The sequence below is a fragment of the Gopherus flavomarginatus genome, chromosome 10, assembly GCF_025201925.1.
Source record: "Gopherus flavomarginatus isolate rGopFla2 chromosome 10, rGopFla2.mat.asm, whole genome shotgun sequence".
NCBI classification, from domain to species: Eukaryota; Metazoa; Chordata; order Testudines; family Testudinidae; genus Gopherus; species Gopherus flavomarginatus.
In genome coordinates this window covers 71,792,508-71,820,377 of record NC_066626.1, presented here as the reverse complement: position 1 = coordinate 71,820,377, position 27,870 = coordinate 71,792,508, and the positions used below count along the sequence as shown (strand labels likewise).

The 27,870-nt window shown below is 43.3% G+C and overlaps 1 protein-coding gene across 3 annotated transcripts in view; it reads right to left on the bottom strand.

The window, feature by feature from the left end:
• The window catches only part of ADCY5 (adenylate cyclase 5), a 321,010-nt gene that overhangs the window by 9,721 nt on the left and 283,419 nt on the right, over positions 1 to 27,870 (bottom strand). For 2 of the 3 annotated variants that reach the window (XM_050916994.1, XM_050916996.1), the window contains 5 exons: positions 25,206 to 25,303; positions 21,235 to 21,322; positions 9,728 to 9,844; positions 8,017 to 8,181; positions 5,819 to 5,994 (listed from right to left, as the gene is read on the bottom strand). In XM_050916994.1, the coding sequence (XP_050772951.1) occupies positions 5,819 to 5,994; positions 8,017 to 8,181; positions 9,728 to 9,844; positions 21,235 to 21,322; positions 25,206 to 25,303 (644 nt within the window). The remainder of the gene's footprint in view (positions 1 to 5,818; positions 5,995 to 8,016; positions 8,182 to 9,727; positions 9,845 to 21,234; positions 21,323 to 25,205; positions 25,304 to 27,870) is intronic. The other variant, XM_050916995.1, reaches the window with a different exon arrangement.

Genomic DNA, 27,870 nt, shown 5'->3' with positions numbered 1-27,870 from the left:
TATGTCTTTCTATTAATAGGTTGAGGGAGACTCGTGTTTTGTGGCAGGAATATTTTACAGAGTTTGCACCGATTGGAACAGCAGAAAAATGTACTATTCCATCAGGTTAGTGTAGTTCCCATCTGAGGGCAGTGGCTGTACAGGGGGGTAGATTCTCCCTTGCGGAGAGGCTCTACCTGGCACAGGATAGATGTGGTGAGAGACGGAAGAGGCCGTCGGGGTGCTCGCTGTGTGACTCCCAGTGAGAGTAGCTCTTCAGCTGCTCTAATTCACAACACAGGCATAAGGTGACTTAGGAACCTCACGATAACAGAGGACTGGCATAGCAAAGTAGGATCAGTTACGTGGGATTGTGGGGGAGATGACCACATGGGGAGACTTCCTTACCTGAGCCTGAGACTTCAGGAATGTCCTCTGACAAAAGATTCAGCCAGGAGGCATGTATTAGATGGGTGCCACATATACATGCAAGTGCTTGGTCGGCCTGACGGCTGGGGTTCTCAGGAACACCAGCATTCAGTAAGTATTGAACGATTCGGCCAAGTTCGCTCAGTCATTACTGTTAGATTGTAACAATGTCACACAGAGGCCCATTGGTGCCTGCTGGCCAAGGGCTCACTGCTCTGTGTCAACAACTGCTAACAGGCCTGACAAACTCACTACACCTAATACGCTGCTTTTGTGGTAATTATTCCCACATAGTGTCTTGTTAGGTATCAAATGAAAGCTGGTGTCATGCTGCGCATTAATATCAATGTGAATGTATGTACTGATGATATTTAAAAAATTATGTACAAAAAATATAGCCTGAGCGTCTGTAACAAAGGTCTGAGTCACCAGCAGGGCTAGGTTCTCTCTCAGCACAGGGGTGTTTGTATGGCCAGCTAATTTACATGTAAATAAAGCCTTGTGTAGTTTCACAACGGGCCTCCCGTCACTGGTTAGAACTGAATGCTAATAAAGAACAGAGACATATGAAGTCATCATGAATTCAACAGGAACCAGAGAAAAAACAGGCTTTGTCTCCACTTAAACCACTCCACTAGTGCATCAGTGTAGAGAGGTTCTCCCATCGCTGTAGTTAATCCACCTCCCCAAGAGGCAAGTAGCTAGGTTGACAGAAGAATCTGTCTGTCAACATGTCTACACCGGAGGTTTGGTTGGCATCATAGCTTTATCTCCCAGGGGTGTCGATTTTTCACAGCCCTGAGAGATATAGCTACGCCTATGTACGTGTTCAGTGCAGACCAGTCCCTAGAGGGTTTTACTGACTCGGGGGACAAAATCACTGACTTTGGGGGAATATAAGGGGAAGGCAAAAGCACACAACTTGGTCCATCATGGAGGGCGCACAAAGGACGGGGCTTTTGCATCCATGAACAGTGGATCCAGCCATGTGGGTTGATGATGCTGGGAGAAAGGTTTAGGTAAGCTTTAGACAAGGATTTTAGCCGTTAAAGTTAAGTTTAGACTCCAAGAAGCGGGTTATACTTTTTATTTCATATGTAACCATTCCTGTTTCCATTAACCTTACTCAGTATGTCTTAAATCCTAATCTTTGATAATAAATGTATGATTGTTTCACTATATCTCCATGCTGTGGTGCTATAAAGGACCTGATCCTAAGCTGGGGACCTGATCAGTGAAGCTGTGTGAATACTCTTCCCTTGGGAATAGTTATTGTGAGTGTCCAGTGACATGGGCTGGACACTACCAGGGGACACTTCAGACGAGGAGCTCAGGGACTGAAGTACACCAAGTGTTAACCTGCAAGGCAAAGTAAGGGTTGGCAGAGCCCTGAGGAGACTCTGAGTGGCCAAGAGACTGAGAATGTCAGGGAGATGACACCCAGTTTAGCACCAGCAAGTCTCTCTCTGGCTGAGGAAGGGGGATAATCAGGTGACTCACAATCCCGGACACACCAAGAAACCATCACAAACAAGTCTGGGAAAATGGGGGGAGTTCCAGAGGAATGGAAAAAAGCTAATGTTGCACCCCTATTTAAAACAAGTAAATGGGATCACCTGGGTAACTAGACTGATTAGTCTGACATCAATCTCAAGCAAAATCATGGAAAGGCTAATACGGGATGCACTTGGTAAAGAATTAAAAGATGGTAGTTTAATTAAAGGCAGTCGACATGATTTGATGGAACATAGACCATGTCAAACAAACTTGATGCTGTTTTTTGATGCGATTATAACGTTTGGGTTATAAAGGTGATTTTTGACATAACACTCTGATAAAAGAGTAAGAACTATACCAAACCAATGTAACCCATATTAGATGGATTAAAAACTAGTTAACTGACAGATCCAAAAAAGTAATTGTAAATGGGGAATCATTATCCATAGGAATATAAGTCATAGGACTGGAAGGGACTTCCTGGGTCATGGAGTCCAGTCCCCTGCTAGCACAGAAAACACCATCAAGTAATCCTATTAATAAACATATCAAACTCCATCTTAAAACTAGTTTGGTTGTTTGCCTCCACTACTCCTACTGGAAGAAGGCGGAGCTGTTTCTAGTGGACTGTCACAGGGACTGTTCTTGGCCCCATGCTATTCAATAGTTTTTAGCAACGATCTGCCGAAAACATTAAGTCACTGCTAGTGAAGTATTCGGATACAAGTAGGTAATACAGACCAAGCAGGATCGCTTGATAAGATGCACTTCTTTGGGCAACATGCATAGGAGCAGCCGTAGGCATTTTGCCAACCAAACAATTTCAGTGACCCCCCTCTCCCAAAGCGGCAGAGACAACAAAAAAATGGCCAGCCAATCAGTGGAGGAGGGGACAAAAAAGTCAAGTGCCCCTGAAAGTTGGTGCCCAGGACAACCGTCCTGCTCAGCCAGTTCTAGAACCAGCTCTGAATATGCATTTTAAACAGCGCAAAATGTGAGGTCATACATCTAAGAACAAAGAATATTGTTCACATTTACAAGATGGGGGACTGAATCCTGGTATGCAGGGACTCTGAGAAGGACTGAGGGGTTATGGCATATAATCAGCTGAACATGAGCTTCCAGTGCAGTGCTGTAGCTAGTCAGCAAATGCAATGCTTGCATGACTAAACAGAGGAATATCAAGTGGGAGTACGGAGGTGGTATTACCTTCTGCGTACGGCATCAGTGAGACCATTACTGGAATACTGCAGCTAGTTCTGGCGTCCATACGTCAAAAAATATGTTGATAAATGGAAAGGGTTCTGCAAAGTGCTACAAGTACAGTTCAAAATCTTATAATGAAAGGCTGAAGAAGCTTAATCTAGTTTATCCAAGAGGAGGTTAAGAGGGAACTTGATCACGTCTACAAGTACCTACATGGGGAAGAGATTTCTGATAGTAGATGGAGCTTTAGTCTAGAGAAAAAGGCATAGCAAAATCCAATGGGTGGAAGCTGAAGCTAGACAAATCCAGAATAAACCTAAAATGAAAATTTCAAAATTGAGGGGAATCAACCATTGGTGCAACTTACCCAGGAACATGATGTACCCGCCATCTCAAGACTGGATGTCGTTCTAAAATGTATGCTTATAGCTCAAGCAGAAGCTTTGGGTTTGATGCAGAAATTACTGGGTGAAGTTTTCTGGCCTTTGTCATGTAGGAGGTCAGAGTGGATGATCATAACAATGCCCTTTGGCCTTAAAAGCTATGACTCTATGAAGTTAATTTTATCTCCTGCATGGTAGATGAGTCTTACATAACACTAGCTTTGCTCTTCTAGTTATAATGCAAGTGTCATGATGCTGGTGTGTCATCGTAGTCATGTCTAGTAATTCCCAGTGCATTACCATCAGTCTTCAATTGCTTGCATGGTGGCAGGGTTTGTACAAAGTGACATCTGCATAGTTCCTGATTAGTGAATGTACTCTAAAGCCTGCAGAATAGACAATAATTATATAACTACAACGGGAATCCAATTAAAGTATCATGAAGCAGTGTTTTTTATGTCAGCTGGACATGGTGGTACAGCTCTAGATCGTGTATTGTATGCTGACTACCCATCTCCCATAAGACACAAATGGATTGCTATGCTTTGGGGTGTTAGCTGCTAATGGAGCTTTTAGTGGAAACAAAAATCATTTAATGAGAATACAGCAGCACAGAAATTTCTTTCTGGGAAAAACTGCTGATTTCCTCCACCTTATTACTCACATTTTGATTGCGGAGTGATGTAAATTACACTTTTAAGTGCTGTAATCTTGCAGAACGCTAGGTTTACCAAGAATGTAATGCCTTTTTGGGGTATAAAATGCTTTTTTTCTCCTAATTATGTTTTCATGTTATTTCTTCAAACAGGCAAAGCTATTTAGGGATACACATTTTCTCCTAAAAGAAGGAAAAAACAACCCCAAAAGAGATTAATTGCACCAAAACTGCTAACAATGAACATGGCAAAGAAGCGATAGGAGTGCCACTTGGCTTCCTACATGATTTCGTTTGCTGATGCTAACAAACTATTTGCAATGACTCCATTGAAAATTTAATGGAGAACCCATAAAATCATAAATTATTATTGGACATATAATAATACTAATAAAAGTGGTTTTGAGTGTTATGAGAATTGTGCATGCCCAGCTGGAAAGAACCAATGGACGTCAGAAAAGAAATGAAACAATCCATGTGGGGTAGTTGTCTCTATCTCAAATGTGGTGAAATTAGGATAGATGAACATGTAAGAAAACAATGGACTATGTGGTGGGCAACTTAGCAGGACAGAGAGAGAGAGAGTGTGAGTATGTGTGTGTGCGTGCACGCGTGCGCGCCCACCCCCCTCTTGCCTCTTAACATCTTGAGATTCCATGATCAGTGGAAGGAAGTTTGTTCAGCAGCATTAGTACAAGCTTCCCTCACACTTTGCTTCAAAGCCCTGACCTGGAGGGCCCAATGCACCTGGATAGATAAAGGGATAGCTTTCATTCCCACTTAGTCCTTGGCCTATTTGCAGAGATTGAGAGTTAATGTCACTGTTGGTGTTGGCTTTTGAGATGTGGACATTAGGAACAGGGCGGAGAGCACCAGCCAGACATCAGCTGATAGCAATTTTGACTCCCTACTAACCTGAGCTGGATTTGAAGCAACAACCTAGAGGTTAAACCCAGCACCCCAGTATTTCATTACCAAGGGCTTGCCTAGTGGAATAGTTAGTGCATGATAGGCTGAGGTGTAACTCTACCTTGGACTAACCTGCTAAGCAGTAATGGTCCATGTGTACTCTTCTGCCCCACACTAGAAGTTCCCTAGTGACCTATTCTCATTCCAGAGCTCGGTATCTCTAAGACCCCTGAAACTCCTAGTGCGTGGTACCAACATTCACATGGACAGTTGTATGCAGCACAGTAATGCAAGGTAGCTTTACAGCCCAGCCTGTGGTGTGCTAACTGTTCATTTGATGAGCCCCAACTCTCTGAGCCATTCAGACTCTGTAGGTATTTTTATTTTTGAAGTAGCCATTTCTGTCTTGATAGTGTTGAAGAGTCTTATGCTAGCAATCAGAACAGCTAACAGCCTCCATTTTAAGAAAAAAAAATCCACACTCATTCCAATTACGTTTTGCCAGTAATATTTGATCATTACCGAGAACCTCACAACCAGGTTTAATCTTCAGGAGAAGATTTCTAAGATGTAGAGGCCTGTGAGATGGCATGGAGGATAGCAGCAGTGATGGAACCTTAATTTGTTGTGACTTACACGTCGGTACTGCAGTTCCACAGTTTATGCACTGGAGACTCAGAAATCCTGTCTTCCTAATGATATGGAAGCATCATTGGGAGTCAACATGATGGAAGACATTTTGAAAATGAAATCCACTTACAAACTGTTAGCTGCAACCAGAAGATCTGCATTGTCAAAGAGGTTCACCTCTGGCACCTCCACAATGAGAACGTATATGAATTCGATGATCAACATTAGGATCAGTTTCCCAATGCAGCTGATCTGAAGGAACACAGAGCAGGCCAGGAGACTCAGTAAGACACTGTAAGTAAAATACTGTGTAAAGATAAAAAAAGAAAACAGGAGAGAGATAAAACTCGGTAGGACAAAGCAAACCAAAACTAAGAGACATAACAAACCATATAGAGGGAGCAGTAACCCTACCCCTGAGCTAAATGAACGCTTAGGCCACGTCCAGACTAGGTATTAAAATCGATTTTAGATACGCAACTTCAGCTACGGGAATAACGTAGCTGAAGTCGAATTTCTAAAATCGAGGTACTCACCCGTCTGGACGGCGCAGCATCGATGTCCGCGGCTCTCCGTGTCGATTCCGGAACTCCGTTCGGGTTGATGGAGTTCCGGAATCGATGTAAGCGCGCTCGGGGATCGATACATCGCGTCCAGACTAGACGCGATATATCGATCCCCGAGCAATCGATTTTAACCCGCCGATGCCGCGGGTTAGTCTGGACGTGCGCTTAGACTGAAGGCCAAGGTGTGTGTGTATCCAGGAGGTAGTAGAAAGCATCATCACATTATTACAGTAAAATGCCTAATGTTCTAAGGCCAGATTCTGCCCTTGTCTATTACACCCACCACCCATGACGCTATGGTATTTATCCTGCACAGCCCTCTACATGCTCAGGCAGTGCTTTCCACATCTGCATTGCTATTTTTAGCAGCATAGTGTCTCACTGCCTCTCTGCTGCTAGAGCCTTTCCCCAATGCAGGGAAAGGCTCCAGCAGCAGGGAAAGATTCCTGCAGTACCAGTGGGGAGCCGCCGGAGCCTTCCCCTGCCATCTCCCTTTCTGCTGTAGCCTTTCACTGCCATGTTTAGCTACATACTGCAGTTACAAGTGGACACAGTCTGCTTTCACTGCGGCTTGTAGTGCAGGTACTCTCTATGCCACCATATGTTTAGACAAGGCATAACACAGATTCTGAAATGTTGCAAATTACAGTAGTGAGTGTGGTATAACGCCCTCCCCATAGATTAGACAATGGCAACATTCCCATTGACTTTAATGGTACCAGAATTAAACCCCAACTGCTCCAATGGGAGATAAGTGCACTCAGCACATCTTGGGGACTCAGTAACACCTTGAACAATTGGGCCCTAAAGGATCAGCCAGAAAACTGAAAAGGTTCCCATAAACCTCAAAGATCCAGACAGCACAACCGCCTGCCCCACAGTTTTTTCCTTTTCAGTTCCTACAGAATTTTTTTTTATGGCTGTGACCTAAACGCTCACAGAAGTATCTTGAACAACTGCCCAAAAGGAAGAGATTTAGGGCGCAGTAAAGTACAATGGCATGAAAAAGATTTATATCTTTTGCTGTAGCAAGATAAAAATCAATAGTTCAAAGCAGATTGCTTCAGTGCTACAAATCTTCGATCATTATAACTTTTCTGCTTCCAGTCACGGCCCATATTGGATGCTCCAGAGAAACTCAGAATTTACCCAGGCCAAAGTTTTCAAACTAGGTGCCTTCAGTTAGGCTCTTAAATGCATACTTAGGCACCTACATTATTTTTCAGAGGTGATGAGTACCAAAAAGTTCTACTGAAGTCACTGGCAGCCACTGAAGCATGTTGGTAAACTATGTCATGAATGCATGTGATCATATCTCCCTCTAGTGGTTGGATCCAGTGACTACAAAAGCCTACTACTACTAGCTCAAAGCTAAAGGAGTTTTCCTGCCGAAGGTCTCTGGTTCACCCCTTCCAACAACAGCATGCATATTTAATAGCTGTGGTTTGTTACACCGAGCACCTGCAGGTCCCACTAAATTCAACAAGTGCTGTGAGTGCACAGCACCTCTGAAAATCAGAACACCTGTTTAGATGCCTTAAAACGGATTTAGGTGCCTAACTTGAAACTCTCATGTTTGAGAATGTTGACCCTTGTCAATTCTGTAATGATGGCTGCGAAGGGAAATGTGTGTCATGGCTCCTGTACTGAACAGTTTTCACCCCATATAATGAGATTTAATTACTTTTATGCACACATGAGTAAATACAGAACTGAGCCCCTTTTAAAATCCAGCTCTGCAATCAATTCTTTAAAGCAATACCTCTGGGAAGTTGCAATTGGGCAGGGAACTGCCACAGAATCCCTGCCAGGTGCCCAGGCTGTATTTGAAAGAAAAGTTGCTGATAAGGCCTATGTCCACCTGGTCGGGAGTGATGTTATACTCTGTAGCCACACAGCTGACAAGATCCACAGTGCTGCACATGAACTGGAGAAAATGAAGATTGTGACAAAAACCAAAGGCACAGGTAAGAAGAAAAACCAACAACCAATCCATTTTAAAAATTCTCTTGAAAACGACAGAATTAAACATCGGGTGACACAAGATATATATTCAATGCCCCAGTTTCCACAATAAGTTTGCTGATCTGTGCAAATCACTGTTATACTTATACTTGGTAGCAACTAATGAATTGACAAAGGGGATATGCTGATAACTTCTCATAGCTAGCAATCTATCACTCAGCCCACTGCAGCAGGGGGTCGTCTACAGCAAAGGCTATTGGACCAAGACAAAACCCACTGTTGCAGATTTGCTACAAAATGCTGAGAAACCAGCAGAGTACTGGTACTACAGAGTACCACGAACTACTTCATGACAAATCTGATTAAGCAACGAGTTTGCATCAGCCTTGGTAATGTTGTTATAAAATGGTTAGCAATGGCAACGGCCAGATGCTCCAGGCTGTTGAGTAGAATACCCATGAATAAGGGTCCAATGCTTGAAGGTGCTGAGCACCTTTAATCTACACCTGCTTCTTTATAGTTATATTATTGAGGCCCAATCCTACAAGGTGCTTAGCGTCTTGAAAGATCGGGCCCTAACACTGTTACCATAATAATACTTTGCATTTCCCTAGTGCCTTCTACCCAAGAAACTATAAGTGCTCTACAAACAATGTTTATCTCCATCTCACAGATGGGGAAAGAGAGGTATAGAGCGGCTACCAGCCTGATTTAAGAGGTACTGAGGATCGGTTATTTTCATCGAAATCAATGAGATCTGTGGTAGATCAGCCCTTTTAAAAGTTAATCCACAACTGATGTACAGGAAGACTATAGCAGTGCCAGGAATAGAGGCCAAATCCAACAGACTGCCCAGTGCTTTAATCACAGGATCATCCTTTTTCTCTTAAAAATCCCCCAGATTTATATAGCATACAGACTATTTAGCTTCATGTTTAAAATAAATTTAGCTAACAAGTTAAAAATTAAAAATAGTAGGCTATCAAGAACATTCAATCCTTCTCTCTGCATCTGAAATTAGCAAGCAGCGTCTGGATGCAAAGAAATCCAAATGTTTCACTTAAAATGCAGCCTTTCCAATCTCTGTGACGTGATTACAGTCAGTGTGAAATTCAACATTGTGCAGAGGCCAGCACAAAGCCTAGGCAGCACGTAAGTCCCACTCAAAAGAGAGCTTTTGCGGGGCCTGAGTGACACATAGGCCTCGGCCTGGCCCGTTGTATAGGGGTAAACTTCGCTCCTGGTTTATACAACTACCAAGAGAAATAGAACAGTGAAAAAAATGGATGTGCAACAAAAGCAAAACCAGAGTCAGCAATGCAGGCTGTTAGGAGGGCATTTAGATGACTCCCATTTCACTTTTGGGGTGGAAAGGCTGCCCTCAGATATAGCAACAGCAACATCTGACATTAATTCACATGATTGCAATGATTATGCGTGTGGTATGCATGCCCGAAAAGATCAATAATAAAACTATACAGTAAAGAAATGGATTAAAAACCATGTACCATGTTGACAAATGCTGACAGAAAAACCAGTATAATGGTGAAGACTCCAACTAAGGTGCTATTGGTCCTGGACTGAACAATCTTCCTTGCGAGAGTCTGGAGTGGAGCTGGGAAAAGCTGGACATGAAATAAAAAGTAAACAAAATACATAAGACATGGCTATTTATAAATGTTGTAATGTTAAGAGCAACCTACATCCCTACATATAAATGGTAGTGCTTGTGCTGGATGGGGTCAAAGAAGGGTGACAAGGACTTGTCTTCTTGCTTGTGTTTTTTGGGAGGCGGAGGCAGACAATAAAGTGATAGCAATACAGTCTGTCAGACTTGTCAAATCTAGCTGTTTCTTCCCAATGGAAACGATGTCTTCTGAGCCAAGATGACATGGCATGCAAAACTGTGTATCCCATCATGGTGGGATGGAAAGTTAACCACAAGTCATCTTTAACTGCCAGGATGTAGAGGTCATGGATTGAAAAAAAGAGGGCTGCAAAATCTCTGGTGCATTCGTCAATGCAATCATGGATTCATACCTCACTTTCATTCAGGGAAATTAAGCTGTACCATTTGAAGGCCACATTGCTAATAGCTTGCGACCTCATCATATTATCTACTCTATCCTCCCTGCCAGGCACTTGGTTATCAAACTCTCTTGTCGTGATTACACTACTGGGCGTTCTCGTCCATCTAGATTAACCTTCTCCATAAGCACTCTCCTACTAACAGGGCATCTTTGGAACACTTGTCTCCCAGATGTCTCACTCTGTTCAGGGGGGAAATACAGTGAATGGTGATAATCTCTAGGAATCCAAGCGTAGGCTTCCCCGGTCAGCCATCTTATTGAAAAGCAATACTGCAACAGGTCTTCTTTCCAGCATGAAGCATTATCTCAGCTATGGCAAGTTCCACTGTGGGTAGGATAAATTTTTTTTTTGGGTGGGGTGGGGTGGTTTTTTTAACCTTTCTCTTCTTTTATATCCCCTTTTCTGATCCCATTTCCACCTTCATTTCTCTGCTCTATCACGGCACAGAGCATACAGCTACAGAGGAGCAAAGAGGCTCCTCTAGAACTAGACATTAGCAGATGTCTGAAAACTATTCACATTCCCCACAGCCTGTGACCATGACCTCTATGATGCTCCCCAGCATTTTCGCTCAAGGGAAAGAAGGGCTAACACAAGGCTGCTGCTGCTGCTCCAGAATCCAGCTCTCTCTCTGTTACTGCATTGTTGTACCAGCAAAGCCACTAGACTAGAGGGTATTTTTAGAGACACTAGAAGCTAGTAGCACAATGACACCGCACTGCAATTTAACTATGACTAATGCTTCTATTAAAAGTCCTGCTTTTCCCTTTTACCCTTCATTCTTACATTTTCAGAGGTGCAACATTTTGCCACTGTACTGCTTCCCACACAGAAAACCTACAACGTAATTATTATCTGGTGACTATTACAAAAGGGGAGAGAATCTGCAATGCTGCTAACCATTTTAAAATGCTGACTTCATCAGCTTCCGGCACCAAACTGTTTCTCTGTCTCCTGGGGGGACAGAGTGTGTGTCTGTGTGGACTGGGGGGGTTGGCATTCTGACACATTCACACCAAATGACTAAATCTCAGAAAAGGTTACAAATTATTCAGATTGTAATGTTCTTGGAATTAATTTTTTAAAGTGTTCTCTTTGGAAATAAAAACTGTTAATATAGCAATTCTTGGCATCTAGAGATGAGCAAGCATCAAAAGACTTTTCCCATCCGCACCACCCTGCTGCTCCTACAACAGAATTAGGGTTCATCTACACATGAAATGCTACATCAGCAGAACAGCAGCCCTGCAGCTGCACCACTTCAGTGCAGACGCTACCTATGCCAATGGGAGAGGTTCTCCCATCGAATTAGGTAATTCACCCTTCCCAAGAGGCAGTAGATAGGTCAACAAAAGAATTCTTCCATTGACCTGGCACTGTCTTGAGATTAGCTCCAAACAGCTCCGTGTCTCAGGAGTGTGGGGATTTTCATACCCCTGAGAGATGTAGCAATGCCCAGATAAGTTCCTAGTGTAGACCAGCCCTTAGGCAAGCAGGATGGTAAGACCACATGCCTAAGTCTAAAGAGGTATTGCGACAGATGTCTGTATTTTCAATGGTCAATGGAATTTTGGCTTCTAAATGCCTTTTGAAAATGAGATATAGGTTTCTAAATCAGTTAGGTGTTGAAATACCTAAAGATCTTTAAAAATCTGGGCCACCGGGTGCCTTAACTCAAGCTTTAGAGATATTTGTGTTCAGCTCTAGACATCTCTGGTTCAATCGTTGGTATACTGACATATAATTTTGGAGTTGTGTTGCGAGGCGGTGTGGCTCCCCTCCTCCTCAAGGACGTCGAGCCCCGCCGGGGGCTGGAAGGGGCGGGGCCACAGGGCACTGGACCCGCCCCTCAGAGGGTCAGGAAGCGACCCGGAAGTATAAAAGCCGGCCGGCGGCGCTCAGTTGGAGCCCAGCCACCGTCGGGAGCAGACCTGCCAGAAGGTGCTCGTGACTGGGAGGCTGCTGAGGCCCAGGGCAGTTGCCCTGACTGGCCGGTCCTTCCCCGCGCCTGCTACGACGAGGAGCTGCCGGAGCTTCCCCGCACCCACTACGAGGAGGGACTGCTGGAGGTGCCCCGTCCCTGCTGTTACCCCGAGGAACCCCCGGAGCAGGCCTGGCCGGACTTCCCAGAGGCACTGCCGGATCTACCACCCAGCCCCAGCCGGGAGGGGCCCATGCTACTGGACTTCCCAGGGGCTGACGCCACAGAACAGGTAGACTGAGAGGGGGAGATTGGAAGTAGCCTGGGGGCAGCCGACCCCAGTCAGGCTGCAAGCGTACCTGAACCCGTGTCAGTGTGTTGCGGTCAGGAACCCCACTGACCGTTAGCGGTGATGGCCGCTACTAGGGCCCCGGGCTGGAACGCAGCGGAGTGGGGGGGCCTGCGTTCCCCCTGCCACCGTACCCGGGTAGCAGAGTCCCCCTCTCCCCAGCCTAAGGAGAACATCAAGTCTAGTGATTGACTGCTTGACCCTGAGCCACGAGGGTCTGAGCCTTTGTAACTGTGTGTTTGGTGCCCCGCCCGACCCAAGGGCTGGGCCCCTTTAACTGTGCCACTGCTCGGTCCTGCCCCAAAGGGTGCGAGCTGCCTGAACTATTGTTGCTCAGCCCTGAGCCAAGAGGGTCTGAGCCTCTATAACTTCGTGTTTGTTGCCCCGCCCTACAGCAGAAGGCCAGGGCCCCAGGCGACTGTGCAGCGTCGCTCAGCCTGGAAGAAAGGGGCTGACGAAGACAACGTGTATCGAGGCCGGTGTGGCTCCCCTCCTCCTCCGGGAGGGTCGAGCCCTGGCTGTGCGCCTTTTACAAGTTGATTTCTATTTTTTTTTTAAATAAATCCAGACCCCAAAAGAGCTGACTTTTGACTCTTCATTGTATGTGTAGCTTTTGTTTTGAACTGGAAAGGAACATCACCATTTTATAGGTATCTTAATAATTAGCAACCAGAAGACTTATAAGTAAGCAACTGTCCAATGTCTTTAGCTTGAAAGCTTTGCTACCACCACAATTAGGATCTCTGACCTGAAATTTCAGTTCATCTGTAAGATTTGACAGTTTTGTCAAGTGGATAAATTAACTTTAATCTCAAACATTCAGATCTTGCAAAACAGTCAGTCAATCCTCCATTACAAGCTCTCTGAAATGGCTACTTGCCCCCCACGCTTTTCAGAAGTGCGGTTCCTGGATAATGTGGCATGCAAAACCTCATCACAGAGAACTATATCATGTTTTGATCTGTTAGTGCAATACCAACTGATATTAATGGGAGCTGTATATGCAGATCAAGCATACAAAATGGCCTTTAAACTCTAGCGGTCATGGTAACACTGAGAAAATTGTCACTAAATGTAATTTATGGCATCACTCTACACTCACGCCCTCTTTAGAAACACCTCTAATGCACATCTAAGCCCCACAGACCAGACTCTCCTCTCACATCAGTTTATACACTGGTGTAATTCCATTGACTTCGGAGAAGCTATTCCTGATTTACACCGCTATTTGGTGAAAGAAGAGTCAGACACCGTGAGTTCTACTCTAGCAGCTAGACTTCTAATGAGGGTGCTTTTTTTGGGATTAAACTGAGTTTCAATATTCAGCTACAATCAGCAGATGTGAGTTTCTAAAAAGTTAAATTGGAAAATGGCAGCCACATCTGCAAAATATATTTCTGAGAAAAGAGAAGGAAAATCATGAAGGGAGAAACAAGGGAATTAAGAGCAGCGGAGTGGATTTCCCATTTTATCTATTGCAGGAGCTGCTATACAATAATGCTGTAGCAACTAATTTTTAAACAAGTAGAATAGAATAATAATTAGCACTTCAAAGTGCTGAACAAACACTAAATAATTAATCCTTACAACACCTCTTTAAAGGACTCCAGATAAGCATTATTCTCATTAGACAGATAGGGAAACTGAGATAATGCAAGGAGTTATCCCACGAATGAGTATGGCTTGCAAAGATGAAGGGACTAGCTCACATCTGTTCAGGAAACAGTGGCAAAGCCTGGATTAGAATTCAGTAGGTCTTTCTAGCCTCCAGTCTTGTTCTCAGACTATAAGGCCTGCAGTCCACCCTATATAGGATTGACCTCTAACCAGTCCTGAGAAAATGAGCAAGATCTTTTGGTAACGACAGTCAAACAAACTAAACTCCATTAACAAACATGATTCCTGGAACAAATATTGGTTCTCATTACTCTGTAAATTGGAGAACAGATTGTGTCAACAAACAAGTACATCCTGGAAAAAATGGAAAAGAAAAACAATGAGAAGCCGTCCAATGGATACATGATATTGTAATACTATAGAAATGGGGGGAGGGATAGCTCAGTGGTTTGAGCATTGGCCTGCTAACCCCCAGTTATGAGTTCAATCCTTGAGGGGGCCACCTAGAGATCTGGGGCAAAATCAGTACTTGGTCCTGCTAGTGAAGGCAGGGGGCTGGACTCAATGACCTTTCAGGGTTCCTTCCAGTTCTATGAGATAGGCACATCTCAAATTATTATTAAATATAGCACCTCTGAGGCAATTATGCTTTACAAACAATAATAAATTTAGTGCCTAACATAGACTCATAGACTCTAGGACTGGAAGGGACCTCGAAAGGTCATCGAGTCCAGTCCCCTGCCCTCATGGCAGGACCAAATACTGTCTAGACCATCCCTGATAGACATTTATCTAACCTACTCTTAAATATCTCCAGAGATGGAGATTCCACAACTTCCCTAGGCAATCTATTCCAGTGTTTAACTACCCTGACAGTTAGGAACTTTTTCCTAATGTCCAACCTAAATCTCCCTTGCTGCAGTTTAAGCCCATTGCTTCCATAAAGTAGGTAATTACAATCCCCATTTTACAGATGAAGAAACTGAGGCACAGAGAGGTTACAACTTGTTGAGATCTGTGACAGAACTGGGAATACAACCTAGATCTCCTAACATCCCATCCTGTGCGCTAGCCACTGGATAATGTTTCCTTTGCAAAAGCCTCTATAGAGCAGCAGTCTAGTAACAGTCACTCATGTTCTATTAAAAGTAGCCAAACACACACATAAGCATAGTTCAGACTATGGTTATTGCTTGTTTGAACTAGTAAATGTGATTCATTTTCTGTTTAAAATGGTATCTAAATGCAGAACAGCAGAGCAAATGTGACAAATACATATACACACACACGTACAGGAGGGGCTGAAAATAGGGACATGATTCATTTGGTAACTAAAGGTGCTGATGTGTGCTGATATGGGAATTTGGGGCCAGATACCATTAGCCTCATCAGGCTCCCAAAATCCAAGTGTCAAGGGAAATTAGTATAGGGAAAAAAATATTAAGGTGGATTTCCCCATTATTTAATTCACAAAAGGCATTGAAAGCAATAGGTGAAATACTATCTTCAGATGTCCAGCTCCGAAGTACCAACAGCTAGAGCCACTCTCAGATGTGGGACACCAACAGGATTATATAGTAAGTGCGTCATAATTAAAGCTATGTTTTAGTCACGGGTATTTTTAGTAAAAATCATGGACAGGTCACGGGCAGTAAACAAAAATTCACAGCCTGTGACCTGTCCATGACTTTTACTATATACTCCCTAATTAAAACTTGGGCTGGGGGGCCAGTGAGTGCTCAGGGTGGGTGGGGGCAGCCCAGGACCCCTGCTGGTGCTGGGGAGGGAAGGTGAGCTATGGCGCACAGCCGGGACCCCCGCTGCTGCTGGGGGAGGGGACAGTGGGCCATGCTGCTGGTGCTGGGGTGGAGATTGACAGGGCTCGCAGGCTCCCTACCGGGCTCCACATGTCCCCACAGCTCCGGCCAGGGGGGCTCCAAATCACTGTTCCCGTCACAAGTGCCAGATCTGTAGGCAAAGCTCCCATTGGTCAATGGGAGCTGTGGGGGCAGGCCTGTGGGCACGGGTAGCGCACGGAGTCCCCTGGCCCCTCCTCCGCCTATGCCAGTGGGAGTTGGGGAGCCCCCAACCCTGAGGTAAGTGCCCCCTTCACCCCCAACCCCTAGCCCCCTCCCACACACCAAACTCCCCAAACTGATGCTGCTGGCACAGGGGCTGCCCAAGCTGGACAGCCCCTGAGCCAGCACTGGCTGCTGCAGAAATCATGGAGGTCATGGAAAGTCACGGAATCCGTGACCATCGTGACAGACACAGCCTTAGTCATAATCATCATGGCAGGAGAAAGTTTCGGAAAACACACACTGAGCCGAGTCCTGTCCTGATTACACCCTGTGCATCAGTGTTGTTGCCCAGGAGAAGTCAGGACAGGACTCACTTTACAGCATTCAGAAATCTACCACCCAAGGGGCCAGGAAAGAGGCACTGCTTTATACAAGGAATGGTGCGTGTAAAAACCAAACCTACAGGAAGGTGGGCATATTTACAGACAAAGGCCAAACTCGTACAGAATTCTATTGAGTCCAGTGGAGTTATACTGAGGGGACCCATGACCTCCATTCACAGGCCTGTTGAAAAGAGAAAACACACTAACTAAAATGATAATCTACAATGAGAGAGAAAAACAACAACAAAACCACAACCACTAGAGAAAGGAGAGTAATTCTTCTGCTTTCTGTCTTTTTTCAACATATACTCTGGACATGGAAAACTGTCTGACAGTCAGGATGTAATTAGTGCTGTATGCTGCAAAATAAATAAGAAATTCTCTAAATCCTGAACTTCCAATCTGGAATAACATAATTTTGGTCATTCTGCAATACATTAAGATGTCTGAAGTTGAAGTCAATAACGACAGGCAATTCAGGGCGGTAAATCCATTTATTTGGTTTATTATTTAGTGTTTTATCAGCCTATAAAACCAACGTACAGTTTTCAATTAACTAAATCTTTCCAAAAGGAAAGATCACAAAAATGAAAATATGCTTTTAAATTTTCTGGCCACTTTGGCAGGGAGAAGCCAAGAAATAGGTATGTGAGAGCTAGTATACAAGTTGTGATTTCCAGATCAAATTAACTCTGGAAGATGTAGTGTGTACTCTGTCTCACATTCATGTCCAGCAATGTCCAAGAAGTTGACCTCCACAGAGCAGTGAGTGCAGTATAATTTATGGGTTCTCAGGAGAAATGTGAAGTTTTTAAATCAGTAGCAAAACAGATGTCAGTCAGCAGTGGTTCCCATGACCTTGCAGAAACTAGATTTTAATGGGAAGACACCATCAGACCTCAGTTGCCAATAGCAAAGTGAGGAGTGAGAAGAGTTCTCCGTTTATTGCAGCTGAAGGAACTTGGAAACCTACATTGGCTAGACTGGCAATTCCAGGATCAACTCCCATGGAGAATTTTATAGTGGGAGATAATGCCAGCAAAAAATAAAACAAAACCAAGTTGCACTGAAAGCGCCTGCTAGCAATGGTCAATGCCAGAGAGAGATAGAGGACAAAAAACGGAAAAGGAAATCTCAGATTGGAAACTGTGAAAAGATAAAATGAGGGGAAAAGGGACCACGTACCATCTAATAGTAGTGCAAATAGACATAAATTATGCTTGCACTCCATCAGTTTGATATTCCAAGTTGGAATGCCACAAATGCTGGTTTTCCCACACTTCCTGTACGGAACTGATGGCACCTAATACACATGCCCTCCAGGCACAGAAAAAAACATTAGTCCTGCTATCAAAATGAATCTGACTCAAAAGAGAAGCCCTAAAGTGAGCTAGAGAGCGTTATATCTTAACACAAAACCCCCAGACTACATCTATCTGTCCAATTAGTTATATAGCCCTCAACACAATGGCAGCTGACTGCCTTTTCCTCACATACTTAGACAACAAGCTGGTATTACAGCAACAATCAAACACATATTAGGGGTGAAAAAAGAAAGATGGTTAATTAGTTGCTGTTTGTATAATGGTTTGAAAATGTAAAGTGCCACATATGTGCTTAGATTAACAGCAGTATTTTGATTAGAGAACAGGACAGACACGAGAGATCGTTTCTTATCTGATTGTGGCTTGCCAATGAATCCCTCCACCAATCTACTCTCAGCACTAATATCCTCTATAATGACCTGCAGTGATGCACTGGTATTCGACCACCTGGTGTTCGATTGGTTTACTCGTTCTTAGGGACAGAGTAATTCGTTAATACTGATAATTTTGCTGTAAAACAGGTGCAATGCTCATGTAATAACCACTACACTGACTGGATTCTTGAGTCACTATCAGATTGTATGTACTGAACCCTTCTCAAGAACCAGAGACTTGGACTGGAGGATAGAGGTTGCTTTGGTTGGTATTTAGGTGGCACTGCCACACACAAGGCCTTGACAACTCCACAGCAACTTCTGCTCTTCTTTAACATTCCCACCATTGATTTCACCACCACTTCTCTCAGGATAACAAAAGCTCCAGCACATTCCTCCAGCTGGTGGTCAGAGAATACACAATAGAATCCTCTTTTGGACAAACTAGTCAAGTAATAAAAACTGACCTGAACATTCACCCCTTAATCTTTCAGTAATTGACCACTAGAAACTGCTGACATCAAAAGTCCACCTCTGCTATGTGACATCTTTTCACTGTAGACACTGACAAGACCATCTTTGCAACAGGGATGCAGGCTGCCAGCAGCCAGCCCAGAACCCATTAGTTATGTTTATAATCTGGTGCACTAATCAGGGAGGCTTTTGTGCATCTGAGCACTAAATGGTGGAGAAATCAAAACACTGGTGCTGAGAAGCCATATGCTTGGGTTTCTCTTTAATAAAACCAGTCACCAGAAACTGTTCAGTAGATCTTTCACAAGGCAACCTCTCATGTCATGCCCTCTGGTGGCCCCCTCAGGTCCAGAAAAGGAAGGAAGAAGTGGGAAAAACAGCATCCGGACCCACTCATTCTCTGTGAGTTCTATGGGGTATACACCTCATCGTGTTTTGCAGAGTATGGTGCACCTCTGTAACGTTACACATATAGTGATAAACAACCACTTATTAGAAATACCAGGCAGTTCACAGTAACTTCCTCATTGGCTTGCCTTTTTGTGTTTGTCCACCTGCATTCCCAGGGGGCATGTGTACTTTTGTAGCCCAGGCTGATCATCTGAGGGAGGAACATCTTAAAAATAGCAGCTGCAGCCATTATTAGACAGATCTCCTAAATGGGAACTTGGGAGGTCAAGGACAGAAAACAAAACAGAACAGCCTTCCAGGGTCATGGAGACACAGAGAAGTCCTTTGTGTATTATAAACTCATTCTTCATTCAGGTCACTCATAAAAAAAATCTTTGACATCCGAAAAGCTAGTGCTGCTGTCAGTATACAAAAATAATATAAGCCCATACAAGCCAACGGGAGGAAAACATCCATGCCTGTTCAAGTCAGCTTTGTTTGGTGTCAGCCAGACTCAAATGCCACAAGCCTGGGCTCAGCAGAGCTGATGCTGCAACATTTGTCCTATGACACGAGTCCAAAAAGAGCTGAGCACTGCAGCAACCAACCCCTCCAGCAAAGGCTCTAGCTGGCTGATGTTGTGATCGAGTGTTGCTGCCTGGTGCCATTATGTCAGTATGTTGATCTATGTTGGGTTCACAAGACGCTTTCTGGATTGGCCCACACTGTATCATTAATCACAAAAGCATTGCATACACAGTAATGACAGTCAGAGATAGGCAGTGCAGGCTACGGGTTTAAAATGGAGACATATAAAGTTTAACAAGGCACTCTGGACACCATCTCCTGGGTCAGAGGGACCTGTGTGCCTGTTAAGATTGGTCTCTTGAGCTTGTAAAAGGCATCATCCACCGAGAAAGGATGACTGGCCCCAAATAGCATAAACAAGTGTGGTCAAGGAGAACAGTCCATTTCTGAGCAAGGTTCCCTCCAAAGGGAACCTTTGGGAACTTGTTAGTGAGCTACCCTAAGTTCTGGAGTTTTAACATAGCTTAGGGCCTTTGGCGTTTCACTGGGAATATTTCATAGCCCATATTAAAGGAAAAGCCGAAGTCTAACTTTTAACAATAAAATCTGCCAAGAGTTGCCTTCCTTAGGCTGGTACCACCAACAGCATCCAGAATTAAAGAGCTGCAGATATCAGGTAGTGGACTGTGCCAGGCAGATTTTTTTCCTAGAAAAAAAAAGTGCTATTGAGCTATTTCATTTTAGCCTGTTAGGGGCAGAGTTGGGTAGAGCCATGATGTGTGGTTCCCTGAAGTCTGGATCTGAACTTTCAGAGGCTTTCAAAATGGGAGAATTCACAAAACATCAGACACAAAAGACCATCAGACCAAATACTCCAGCACCAACACACTACCTTCCCAAAAGCACAGAGGAGAGTTTTACTATGGAAGGCTGAGCATACTTAACACTTGTTTTACAACCATCCTTGTTTGCTTATCAACCACCAGTTACAAGAAGGAGATCACTGAATCATTACTGCTTATGCTCATCTGAGACAGGCTGAGAAAGCTCTAAATGTTTATGCTTTTATTTTTCTTCAAGACATATTTCCTTGATATTATTCTTATTCTGGTTATCTGCCTACCAAGCCAAGCATGTGCCACAGGGGACAATACACAGCCGGCTCTACAGGAAGTTTAAGGGGAGGAAGCACAGGGTCAGTGTTCTTGGTTCCACATTGGGAATTTTGTTCTTTTAAAGTCAAAATAAGAGTGCCTGGAGGGGACTTCATAGACATACAGATCCACAAGGACAGAGGCTGATTACTTCTGACTGTGGAAAACTATGCCAATCCTAGCATAACATGACCTCAGCTCATTCTATCTTACCTAAGGTTTCTTCTATAACCTTTATCATTGTAGTATGTAAGTCTATCTACCTATGGAGAATGGAGGGGAAAAGACAGCTAATGAAATACAAAGATGTTATATATTAGCTTAAGAAGCAGACTGGTTATGCTAAGAGGCTCAGCAAAGGACAGTATAGAGAAGTCTCATTACTCACCTTTACGCAGGAGTAAATGACCGAAACAAACACCACTGTGGTCAGGATCAAAAAACTGGTCAGGTAAAAACCCAACATAAATGTAGAGCTGAAACCAGAAAGGGATTTTTAAAGATTTACACCATATAGAACAGTTACTGCTCTGCTTTTAGCCTTAGTACATCTGTACAAACCATGACATGTGGTATGGGCTTTCTCTCTGTCTAGGACAGCAGTAGGAGGTAGGAGATGCTTTGAATAAGGAGATTTCCTGTTCCCTTTAAATTGCTGGGGTGACAGCGGAGAGACTGAGAAATGTTTCACATGCCAGAAGAGATGACAAAATAATTTGTTACAGTGGGCCACCCCCAGGCTGGCAATGGATACCAGATTTGCTGGAAGAGAAACTTGCTGCGCTTTAGAATTGAGGCCTCTGCAGCCAAGTGCACATGAAATATGCAGGGGAGACATATTTCAAGTCACACTTATGAGTCCATCCCCATCCTTTCATTTGCATCCTCTGTGAAGGACTCAGAAACCCTGCATTGGCTAAGAAGGAAAATGCAGAGAAATAGCCCACATCCAACAAGGTCATGAAGATGCCCAAGCCTACCTGGTTTCTCACATGGAGAATCTTTGCTCTACCACTTTGGCTGTCCTCCCGCCTAAGCTCAGGAACAAAGATGGCTAAGTGGGCCTCAAAGCACTCATGAATAAAGCAGCAGTGCTAGGAGTCTGCATTGTGCCCCATCTCCTTCCACACTTCCTTTCAGCGAAAACAGGATTTCCAAGCCAGCTTTGTGGTACACATTTTTGTTTTGATTGTACAATTATTCAATAACATTTGAAAGTTTCTGATCTCAGTACAAAAGAGACAGGTCCCCTCACATCCCAACACTTTAAATTATCAATGAAGTTATCTTGCACCGTGACATTAAGACCAAACACACCAAAACCAGCTGGTTTCCACGTTCTTCCATGACAGAGGCAACTGTCTTTGCTAATTCATTGTTTGAGCCGTCAAGGCATTCATTAAGGCAATTCCTCTTTATTATCACAAATGATCGTTGCTATTTTGTCTGAAGTTTCAGATTCTGCTGATATTTCATGAAAGCATTTGATGGTGACCCACACACACATGGCTGCAGCTGCTTGTTAATTGCTGTCATCAGTAAAGACAACAATCATGCAATTAAGAATATTAGAAAAATGAATAAAAAGTGTGATGGAAATATATATCTGGTCCAAAGATGAATCATGAAGCTTTGTTTACTCTAGAAACCAAATCAGTCTACAGACTTGCCAAGCTATCCAAAGGATGGTGGAGAATTTAACAACTTCCATGCAATGTGAGTATTATTCTATTCTTACCACTACTTGCATGCAGGTACTACTTGCACACAACTAGCAGGTGTTTGTGTTTTGGGTTCTAATTTTGGGATGAATTTAATGGTTGTGAAAGCAAAGTGATTGATGGTGCTGGCAAATGAGTCCTCTTCAACATAGCTCAGCCAATGCACTTGACCACTGACCTCCAACCCCTCTGGTATTCTAGTCCTCTCCTAAGAAGATATTACCCATTTATACTATATTTCTGCTATGTGGACAAATGACCTCTACAGACTGGAACAGAACCTTAGAACCACCAAATTCAGGTTCACTTGTAACCCAACTCAGATATGAGTTTGGGTCTCTGGAGATGGTATGTTATTATGGTAACCCACACCACTTCCAGTCAGTCTTGCCAGTTAGCTAGTATTAATATATATGGAAAAATAATGCTCATGTATTGATCTCTGGCAGTTATATGTTCTTCATTACCAAAGTATCTGAGCACCTCACAAACAGTAATGTATTTGTTCTCACAACACCCCTATGAGATAGGGAAGTGGTGTTATACTCATTTTGCAGACAGGAAACTCATTTTGTTATTTGAGGCACAGAGTAAAATTTTCAAAAGCATCCAAGTCCCATTTTCAAAAGACCTGGGCATCTAGCATCCTAAATCTCAGCGACTTTCCTATCTGTGGGTTTCCGTACTAGAAAAAAACATGCATGCAGATTTGGGCATGCACATAAATAAAGTTTGGGGTCTGAAATGTCAAGCCCAGTAGGTTTTGCCATACAGATTAGACTAATTGCTTATAAGGTCCAGTATCCTGCCTGTGGATTCTTTTGAGGAAAGCTAAAAGTGCTCAAGATTATGGGAATCTCTAAAACACCTGGAAATAAAATGTCAAAACATCAAATATTTCTGCCCATAAGAGAAGACTGCCCATAATGAAGCTGCTCCGATTTCCTTGTATAATACAGAACAAAGAAAGCCAGCCAATAGGACACCCAAGGATGCAGACATTTTTTGTCAACCCTTTTTTAAAATGTAAGCTCTAATTAAATAGTCCAGTAGCTGCTTAGGATATGTCTTCACTACTGGTCGGATCGGTGGGCAGCGATCGAGCCAGCGGGGATTGATTTATCGTGTCTAGTCTAGACATGATAAATTGATCCCTGAGCGCCCTTCTGTCAACTCCTGTACTCCAGCTCGGCAAGAGGTGCAGGTAGAGTCCACGGGGGAGTGGCAGCAGTCGACTCACCATATTGAAGACACCGCCATAAGTAGATCTAAGTATGTTGACTTCAGCTATGTTATTCATGCAGCTGAAGTTGCATAACTTAGATCGATCCCCCGCCCCATGTAGACCTTGATGGGCAAACCAAACCCTTTTAAAAGGGCTTCTCTTACAAAGGTATGAATTCAAGGCAGCAGTGTCAAGTCAGCTGATCTAAAGTGTAAACCTTTACAGAACCTGGGCAAACATGAAAAGAACAGCTTTAGTGATTATTAAGCATGTGTAAAGTGCAGGGATTGACCTAATTTCAGTTTTTAGCCTCTGATTTCCTTAAATGGATCTGTCTCTTTACACACTGTATTTCTGCTGCTGCTGTTCTGCTTTGCTGATTCTATCATTCCTCGAGCAGTGGCAACTGTCCTTTTGCCTAGGGGGAGGAGAAAGAGTGACCTCAAACATCATATTGTGTCTGTGGTCCAGACAGACATTAATCTTTTGTCTTTTTAAAATGAATTTTTGCTTTCTTAGATTGCAAGAAGATAAATTGGAGCATTTCTGACTCTTCAATTATATTATTCTTAGATTAAAAGTGACTGATTCTAAAATTATCTTACGAGCACTTTCTATTTTTAGATGCCCAATTCATGAGAAAGCATCGCTACTGAGCCAGTTATGGTCTCTGAAAAACACAAACACACTTAGTTTCTCATTTTTCAATAACAGAAATGAAAATTCTGAAGCATCATCTTTTTTGAGACGATCCCCTGGGCTAAATTGTGCCATTAGGCACCAATCTGAGCACAGGGCCATGCATACGCTGCATCAGTCCAGAAGATACTGTATCTCTGACACACCCACGAAGCACAACTCTTTCCCACTGCCTCTCTTGCCTGGCTAGGAGAGGGTGAATAAATGACTGCAGCCCTTTAACGCTGCTCTGTCCATTCTCTGACCTCCCCATTCATTTGTTTGTCATAGAGCAGGGCTGAGATTTGCAACAGTATTCGGACCCAAGATCCAAGTAGGCTGAACAAGAGGATTGTGGTGGATTGCTTATCCCCCGTCCTCCTCTGCTCAGCTGCATTCAACACAGGCCCACTCTAGCCCTGTACTACAAAGACTTTACTGCCTCAGTAGACAACCCTTTCTATTCTAGTGATCTTATTTTGTGTGGGATTACAAATATACTAAATCAAACTTCTCAAATGAGAGGTAAATATTAAAAAAAATCATGCCAGCAAAATGAAAAGCCTTGCATGCCAAGCATAATATACCAACGCTGGAAATGAAGGCACACAATGAGCATTGTACATTACTTAGGCACGCATTATTTAAAGACTTTTGCTTCCTTTTGATGCACTGAAGCCTCAAGGACAGAGAAAAAATGCCAGAAAGCAGAAAAAGGGATAAAAAGTGACTCACTGGGGCACAATTGTGATTTGGACAAAGCAGATGAAGAGGAAGACGAGGGAGGCACAAGCCACATAGGCTCCAAATCTGTCGTCCACTTGCTTGGAGTACTGCGAGGAAGTAAACAGGCTTTTATAAGCACAGGTAACACATATAACCACCCTCTATGCCCCACCAAACCCCTCATTTAGCACCCAGCACCCTCTGGGTTCCCCAAGAAGCACCACTTGCAGAACTACCACTTAGAGAAGTGTGAAAATTTCCCCTTACTTTAGGCTATATTTTGGGGCCCCCTCTCTCCCAAAAGACCTCAGGGCTGTGGAAAGGTCCTGTGCAGATGGAAAGAAGACTTATATTTCGTTCATTTCCTGACGTCTGTCAAAACAGATAAATCTGGACCAGAGGGCACAGCTGTGAGATGCTGACTCATTCCATCCGGGGATCCCTCCAGTGGGGATAAATAGTTAAACATGGCCAAAGCTTTTTAAGGCTCCTAAACTGAGTTTATTTGGTGTTATATCCAGACTGCTTTCTGCTGTATACACACCTTCTTTGGGATCACTCAGAAGGAGAATCTCTTGTTTAAACTAAAATCTCTGGGGCATCACTTTAAGTGTAATCTCTTTGGGATCCACTTTTTGCTTTGTATCTGTACAGAGTCTAGCACAATGGAGACCTAATCCCTGTTTGGTGTCTGTTAGTGCTGTTGCAATACGAATAATAACAGCGATAGCTGGGAGCTGTAGTCCAATTGGAGCAGGATCATGGATGCTCCAGAACAATTCGCCTGCCCTCCAGGGATCTGGGGACCTAGCAAGGCCAAGGTAGAATTGATGGGTGCAACTTATATGAAACAAAGACCTTCTCAGAAGGGGTTCCCTCCCCTTCACCTTTTATTTGGAACAGAATCCAGCGCAATTTTTTGTTCATGCATTAAAAGGTAATGTGTCATCAACAAGTCACTGCGTTTTGCCAGAAGTGAAAACTTATTGTGAAAACACCAATTTCTTGTTTGCCTCTTTCAAGCCTAGTGAGAAAACATTGTTTTTCATGGTATCTGCCAGTGTTAAAAGATGTTTGTGCAGTTTTAGTTGGCTCTAATGAAAATGTGAGGTTGCCACAGGTTCTCATGAATTCACAACATTCACATTAGTGATCAGCGTCAGTCACAGAGGAGCTGTGTCCACTTCCTAAACGTGTCGTCTGTGTTGCTAGAACTGCAATTCTTAGTCCAAACAAACTCAATCCCTATGCTGTGAAACAAGGAGGCCCTTGAGATATGTGAACCATTCAGTTTTCTTAACATTTTAAAATTAAATGGGGAAAATAACATGCTTACACTTCTGATCAACCCTAACGTGATCCATTCAGAACTGAAAAAATACTGCAATTACTGCAAAGACCTCTTGCTCTTTAACTAGATTAATCACTGTATCCTCTTTTTGCAGTACAAACATAATTGCTAAACACAGTGATAGAATAGCACTCAAACTTAACCTGACCAATAAAAATTTTTATAGATGTGGCTTTTCCTGTTAAAAATATGGATCACCTTTTATTGTTATTATTAAGGGTTATCCTAAAGACAGCTCACACAGCCCTAATGCTCACATTATTTAGGATTAAAAAAAGGCAGAGCTTAAATTTTCCCTAAGCAGTGCATGTGCATGTGTGTACAAAATAATTTATTTACTTATATGGTATATACCATTGCAGTATGTGAGTGCATCCAAACTTATTATGAATTTATTCCCACATCCCTGTGCAGTAGAATTGTCTCCATTTTACAGGCAAGTGAAGGGCAGAGAGATTAAATGCTTTGCCCCAGATCACACAGGATATCTGTGGCAGATCCAGATTTCCTAAATCCTGTTCCTTAGCCTCAAGATCACCCTTCCTCTCCTAAACTGGTAGAAGAGAGCAGTGCAGTTTAGAAAGAGTATAGTTTTGAGTGCCACCCACGACACATCCTCCAGTGATCAGTAATGAGCACAAGAATATCTTGATTTCACTCTGAATTTCACTATTGCTATAGGTGAGGCCTGGTCCACACTATGCTGTTAAACCGATTTTAACAGCGTTAAATCGATTTAATGCTGCACCTGTCCACACTACACTGCTCTTTATATTGATTTAAAGGGCTCTTTAAATCGATTTCTGTACTCCTACAAAACGAGAGGAGTAACGCTAAAATCGATATTACTATATCGATTTAGGGTTAGTGTGGACACAAATCGACGTTATTGGCCTCATTCTTTTACAGTAACTACCCACAGTGCACCGCTCCAGAAATCGACACTAGCCTCGGACCACAGACGCACACCACCAAATTAATGTGCCTAGTGTGGACGTGCACAATCGACTTTATAATATCTGTTTTATAAAATCAGTTTAAGCTAATTCGAATTTATCCTGTAGTGTAGACGTACCCTGAGAGAGAAATGACTCAGCATGCATTCCTACCCAATGGTGCATTTTTATCAAATGTTTCCTTCAACAGATATGCTGTGCCCTCTAAAAGCAGGTAAATCAAAATTTCCCTAAAGCAGCTGAAGTGATAAGTGAGGGAAAAAAAGTAAAGTAACTCCAAACTGTAGGAAGATTTTAAGCTTAAATTGGACAAACAAAACTAACAATAGACTTTCTTCACCCGAGAGAGTAGTTATTGGGGAATCTT